Source organism: Mercenaria mercenaria, chromosome 12 (genome assembly GCF_021730395.1).
Source record: "Mercenaria mercenaria strain notata chromosome 12, MADL_Memer_1, whole genome shotgun sequence".
Lineage (NCBI taxonomy): Eukaryota > Metazoa > Mollusca > Bivalvia > Venerida > Veneridae > Mercenaria > Mercenaria mercenaria.
In genome coordinates, this window is record NC_069372.1 from 27,216,451 (window position 1) to 27,223,607 (window position 7,157).

At 31.6% G+C, this 7,157-nt stretch overlaps 1 protein-coding gene across 1 annotated transcript; it reads left to right on the plus strand.

Annotated features, from left to right (window-relative positions):
* The first annotated feature begins 858 nt into the window (after positions 1–858).
* On the plus strand, positions 859–6,490 carry LOC123534840 (G-protein coupled receptor GRL101-like). The gene is made up of 6 exons (XM_045317273.2): positions 859–1,900; positions 2,323–2,852; positions 3,286–3,413; positions 3,982–4,030; positions 5,400–5,635; positions 5,886–6,490. Exons 1-6 carry the CDS (start codon positions 1,029–1,031, stop codon positions 6,039–6,041), a joined length of 1,971 nt encoding a protein of 656 aa, XP_045173208.2. The 5' UTR covers positions 859–1,028; the 3' UTR covers positions 6,042–6,490.
* The last annotated feature ends 667 nt before the right edge of the window (positions 6,491–7,157 follow it).

The window sequence follows — 7,157 nt, forward strand, 5'->3', positions numbered from 1 at the left end:
TGCAACTTTTCCCGGAGTTATGTAACGGTAAGATATTTGCAGACAAACTTGTAATGATAAATTGGATTATGAAAAAATATTTCTTTAATCTGAGTAAGATTAAGGTATTATGTTAAAAAAACGCTTTACAAATGACTTACATGTACAGAGTTTATATGTGTGTGGTATTAAGGCAGTTCTGTACGTTTAAATTCTTTCTACAATGTAGGATTTTATTCAACACTGATTTTTCAAAACTAAATTATACTGAGAAAATTCGCTAATAAAAACAAGGTCGTGAGCTTGATTTGAGATTGGTTTGAGAAATGTTGACCACGTACAAGATTTTATAATGTGAACATCACTGATAGAATTTCTTTCTACAATTTAGATTTTCATGAAACTTCTCACAGTCGTAAATAACCATTTTGTCTATAACATGGTGAAATAAGGTATCGGTCCGAGAGTCTGATTTTGAGATATTTCTCCATAATTAAAGAGATCCGTACTTTCCAAACTAATTTTGAGGCATTATATGGACTTGCCAAAGCTTTTAATGTCATATTTTACCTTTAGAAAAGTAGTAACGTTGGCGTAAAAATTAATTTACACGTGGTATGACATTAATTAGTAAAATTATTATTTTTGTTTCCACAGGCGAGTCCAGGCTTTATTCTACATTATCTTAATATATAATGTATCACCATCGCTTTCGGTTCATAAAACGTGCAGAACGACCTTAAATTAAGATATTCACAGTCTCACGATAACATATGGAGAAAGCATTCTACATAATAGGCATATGTACTGGATTTATGTCTAAGCGATACATAATATGCTTAATCATATGTCTTTTTCTCATTTCCCATGCAGGAACAACACTGCCATGCCACGGGAGGTATCGATGTCTCTTCAGTAAAGTATGTATACCACTTAATCAAGTATGTAACAATCGGAGAGAATGTCCATACGGTGACGACGAAGACAACTGTAACTTCCAATGCCCCAAGAATTGTTCTTGCGCCTCATTAATCATCAACTGTTCAAATATGGAAACTACGAATGTCACATTTAATGAGTTCATACTGGCACGTGTTTTAGATGTCAGTAACTCAACATATATTTGCAAAGATCTTTTAGAACAATACAGTACAAGACGATTTTTCAAGTTTTTAATTTCGCTGAACATGTCTTCTTGTAATATAAAGATTTTATCACCATACACATTTTCTGGTCTTAATAATTTAAGGACTCTCGACTTATCATTCAATACATTCACGAAACTGCCTACTGATGTATTCGGTGAGTTGAAAGCCTTGAAATACCTTCGACTAACAGGTAACCATCAGCTTATGGAAATAGAGCCGGGTGCTTTATATGGCATTTCAGTAAACGTGCTAACTATAAGTTATACCAAAATACACACTTTATCAGCCGAAATGTTTAAAGGACTTCGTTTAGATTATCTAGATTTATCACACAATGAAATAACTGACGTACAGGATTTCGCATTCAATTTACTTGAATCAAATATCATCCATATAACAGAAAACCCTATAACAACATTCACTAGTAAAATGTTTACAGGCGTTATTAACGTTCAAAAGCTAAAGACACCGGCATTCAAATTTTGCTGCATCCGGCCGTCAAGTCTTAAAGAAGAAGACTGCCTACCTTACAAAGATGAATTTTCCTCTTGTGAAGATTTGATGCGAAATGGCACCCTTCAAGCACTCATGTGGACCATTGGCATTTTAGCCCTCCTTGGAAATATTTTATCACTAGTGTATAGACTTTCATATGATAGAAAGAGATTGAAACTTGGTTATGGAATATTTGTAACAAATTTGGCCATCGCTGATTTATTCATGGGAGTATACATGCTGATAATTGCGGTAGCGGACAAAAGTTTTAGAAACAGGTATATCTATCTATCTATCTATCTATCTATCAATCTATCTGTCTGTCTGTCTGTCTGTCTGTGGATATGTCGTATTTCATTTCTGATTGTATATCTATCTATATTATCTATCTATCTATCTATCTATCTATCTATCTATCTAATCTAATCTAATCTAATCTAATCTAATCTATCTATCTATCTATCTACATACCTACCTACCTATCTAATCTTATCTGTCTATCTATCTATCTATCTATCTATCTATCTATCGTATTTATTTCAGTATTGAACTGACAGTACTTGGCATATGTAAATATTTGAAAGAAATGAAATTTACAATGTAGACACACGCAGTCTGCAGTTCTGCATATTTTTTTAATACATTTCATATGGTGTGAATCTTTTTTGAAAAACAGTGATTTATTGCTGGTATTTTTTAGATATATTGAAGTTGACGAGTACTGGAGAAACAGTGCTTGGTGTCAGCTAGCTGGAGTTCTATCAACAGTTTCCTCAGAAGCAAGTGTGTTATTTATGTGCCTCATCACTATTGACAGAATTCTCGTGATAAAATATCCTTTTGGACAACTTCGGTTTAACGTAAAGTCTGCTACATGTGCCGCAATAGCAACGTGGATATTCGTCTTGATCATTTCATTGTTACCGGTTATCTACACAGGATACTTTGAAGGAACGTTTTACAGCAAATCGGCAGTTTGTCTAGCTTTACCCCTGACACGTCAGCGTCCACCCGGATGGTTGTATTCTATTTTACTGTTCATAGGATTCAACATGTTTACCTTCATACTGATCGCTGTTGGTCAGTTGCTAATCTATGCGGAAATTAAGAAACAAGCTTCTTTAAGGAAATCACTGAACAGTACACGTACAAACGATCTGAAAGTAGCAAGAAATCTTCTACTAGTTGTGACCACTGATTTTATGTGTTGGTTTCCAATTGGAATGATGGGTAAGTGTCTATGACACAATTATTAAGCTATGCCATTTTGACAAGGTAAAATTCTTGTGTAAAACCGAGATCGTCGAAAGAACACAAGAAACTCGCGGGGTCAAACAAAAGACTGTATGCTTCACATAATACTTCAGAAAAAACATTGTGGTCTCTAATACCAAAAATTCTTTCGTTAGTTTTTCATGAACCTGTTAATTTGACTTGTGCATACAAGGTGAAATTGCATAATACTACTCATTTTGAATGTTAATGAGTTTTACCACTTATTCATTGATTTGACCGAACGATCTGTCAATATTTCCTTGATTTCATATTAACATTAGATTATTCAGGAGAATTGTTTTTTTTTTGTTTTTTTTTTTAATTAATGCACTTAAAATGAACATATGTGTCACCGAAACTACGTAACATACTTTCAAATATTTTGCAGGTGCCTTAGCTTTGGCGGGGCATACTATTCCAGGAGAAGTTTATGCTTGGACAGCCGTAATAATTTTGCCGATCAATTCTGCTCTTAATCCTTTTCTGTACACACTTACCGCTATCTACAGTAGAAAGGTGAATGAATTGTTTTACCTAGTATTTTTTATTTTTATCTTAATATTTGGTCATCCCTCCGTTCAGAGCATTATTTCAAATTTCTTAGTTATATATACAGTTTAACGTAGATACGACGGGACATTTTACTTTTATAATATTTCCATCTAATGACAGCAAAAATATATTAATCATATGTCACCAAGTTTGTGCTAATTTATGTTATCAACGTATTCAAATATATATACGCATTTTAAGTTTATAATTGCATGTACTTATGTAACGTTAGTTACTGTTCATTTCTCAATGTTTTATAACTAATTTCCGGCTAAAGGTACTTTAAATTGGTACACTTTGGATATTTAAGATAAAACCTACGCTGACTGGCACATCAGTTTAATCAGCTTTACTTTATGAATTGATTCATTCACTCGTTCACTTAAGTCTTTCCCATCAATTATGACCATCTGTTAAGGTGTTTAAATCATTAATTTCGTGTCTTTGAATGAAAAATAATTGTTTATACATACTAGTATGTATATATATATTTATATATAATAATAATAATATATTATATTTAAATTTACAGAAATTTAGCCCAAGTGTTGAAGAACAGTCAAGAACAGATATTTCTATGGGTAAATAAATTTCATTTCTAAAAACCTGTTTACAATTTGCCTTTTGTGTAACAAATAGGAACAGTAAGTTAATCTATACAAATGAATTTGCCAGAAATCAACTGGATAAAATTGTTTGCCTTTTACTTGTCACATTAAACACAGTTCTTTAGATTTATTCGATATCAGTAGAATGGTGGTTTTGGCAGCGAGTACATGATCTCTAGCCATGTCTTTTTAAAAATTCCAGACAGATAATATTACCCAATAGTGACTATCAGTTATCAAACAATACAATCAATCCGAATACTGCGGTGCCCCTAAAGTGACATGTTACACACTTTTTTCCACTTAGGTAATGTGAGACTTTTTTTATTTCGTTTAAACGAAATGATTTCGTTTAAACGAAATAAGTTTAAACGAAATCATTTCGTTTGAACGAAATAACTATTTCGTTTAAACGAAATCATTTCGTTTTAACGAAATAACTAATTCGTTTAAACGAAATGATTTCGTTTTTACGAAATGTTATTTCGTTAAAACGAAATGATTTCGTTTAAAAGAAATGATTTCGTTTTTTCGAAATGTTATTTCGTTTAAACGAAATAGTTATTTCGTTCAAACGAAATGATTTCGTTTAAACTTATTTCGTTTAAACGAAATAGTTATTTCGTTAAAACGAAATAAAAAAAAGTCTCACATTACCCAAGTGGAAAAAAGTGTGTAACATGTCACTTTAGGGGCACCGTAGAATACACATTTTATCATCATTCTTTTTAAATATGCTTGCAAAAAATCTTAAATAAATGTGACTTATATATATATATGATTCAATCATCAAAAGGTTCCAACAGGTGTTTTTTTAACTAGAATGATAATAACCCCATGTGCGAAGGTATTACACCATCCTTATAAATATTAACATGCAATTCAGCATCTCATATTACTGATAGTGTTAACAGTAAACTTGAAAATACTGATTTTAAAAAACAAAAATATAACATTCATGCTTTTTAGTTGTCTAAATGCGTGGATTGTGTTTGTATTGATACAACTTTAAACTACAATTAAACAACACTGTTTTTAATGATTAAACACCAAACAAATAGGATTGACTGAATGAAACTAAACAATACTAGAAAAAGACAAGGTAAAACAATATGAGTAAGATATTGAGTTATTACTTCAGCCTATACCTCTTTAACTCAAATGTCCTTAAATTATAATCTTTCTCGACTGAGCTTTCGAGTCAGTATCAATGTCAAAAGAGGTAATTTGTCAACACTAGACAATCACCCGTCTTGCAAAGCTTCTTCTCCACTATACATTTGATACTTATTTTTAGTAAACGTAAAGAACATGTTTTGATAATAGACTTTTGATAATTTAGAAATGGGAGAGACAGTGTTGAAGATCTACCCATATGTACCAACACACAAGCAGAAAAAGAACTGTACAATTCTCTCCCTGCATGATGTTATTGAAAATCGAAGCCTTACGCCTCTTGAAACAGCTCATTTGGCTTTTCGCATCCTCAGTTACATAGGGATTCTACATGAGCATGGTCTGGGCATCAAACGGATTACAGAAAGCGACATTTTCCTTGACGTCTTGGACAATGGGCAAGTAAGTATAATGGCAAATTTATTCATTATTAAAATGTCCAACTATCTTATTTTCGCAATGTCCAACTGTCTTATTTTCGCTACAATATATTTTATAGACAATAAATGCAGTTACTGTATCTGTTGCTCTAAAAAACTTCAAAAGGTGTTTTGAAAGGTGTACTGTATTTCAATGACTTTATCAATGAGGATTACATTTAAATCATATTTCAGAAAGAAATATTTATGAAATGGCTCTGTTATAATTGCAGATTAAACGAAAGATTCAGATAGATGTTCAAGCTTTTCGTAATAAAACTACCAAGAAAAACGTTAATGCTGAAGACATGTATAATTTTGGATGCCTTTTAGAGAGGATACTTAGAAGAAACGCAACACCAAAGGACGGCCAATCGGCTGATACGTAAATCAGATTACTGATACATGAATAAAATTAAAAGCATTTTAAGTAAAATACATCTGTTACAATTGAAAATTGGGCATATTGTTTTGTAAGACTTATAACCTCGGTGTGTTAGACTTTAAGTGTATTTCCTTTTTATTATTTCGTGCCTGATATGTTATTGTTATAAATGTTAATATGAAAAAGGCGTTCATGATTGTTTCATTTAATGTTTTATTTCATTGAACTTCTACACGTCTTTGTATTACACAATACATGTTTTGTTTCAGTTATTTTATTTCATTGAACTTCTACACGTCTTTGTATTACGCAATACATGTTTTGTTTCGGTTATTTTATTTCACTGAACTTCTACACGTCTTTGTATTACGTAATACATGTTTTGTTTCAGTTATTTTATTTCACTGAACTTCTACACGTCTTTGTCATTACGCAATACATGTTTTGTTTCAGTTATTTTATTTCATTGAACTTCTACACGTCTTTGTCATTACGCAATGCATGTTTTGTTTCAGTTATTTTATTTCATTGAACTTCTACACGTCTTTGTCATTACGCAATGCATGTTTTGATTCAGTTATTTTATTTCATTGAACTTCTACACGTCTTTGTCATTACGCAATACATGTTTTGTTTCGGTTATTTTATTTCATTGAACTTCTACTCGTCTTTGTGATTACGCAATATATGTTTTCAGAAGGGAATGATTGTTGATGTTATGACAGTTTCTGTATTGTGTCTCTCTATAAGTAGTTCCGTTATAGTTATATTGACTGATTAAAAATAAAGTATTTGATTTCGTATTTAAAAGTTTGAGAACTAATCCAAATTTGATCGAGATTAGTATTCCCATGTCGAATTAGGCAAACAACTGTTGTTTATGTTAATAAAAGGCCAAGGTCTGCTTTACTTTTAGACTGTAATCGGTTTCTTATCATTAGTGGAGAAGAAAAGCATACGACAATTAACGGTCACATACTGATTTTATGTGGTGAATCAATGAATCATCGATTGTGTAGTTTCAAATAATTTCAGACATTTACGATTTCGTTATATACGTCCTTGCAAATCTACAATTTCTCTGTAAAATATTAAATTTTATTACTTGTCTTTTTTTTTC

Excerpts from the sequence above, each read along its gene's own strand:
- LOC123534840 (XM_045317273.2), top strand. The coding sequence starts at position 1,029 with ATGGAAACTACGAATGTCACATTTAATGAGTTCATACTGGCACGTGTT. Across the intron at positions 2,853-3,285 it reads GTTTCCAATTGGAATGATGG|GTGCCTTAGCTTTGGCGGGG; the intron begins GTAAGTGTCTAT and ends AATATTTTGCAG. Across the intron at positions 3,414-3,981 it reads CCGCTATCTACAGTAGAAAG|AAATTTAGCCCAAGTGTTGA; the intron begins GTGAATGAATTG and ends TTAAATTTACAG.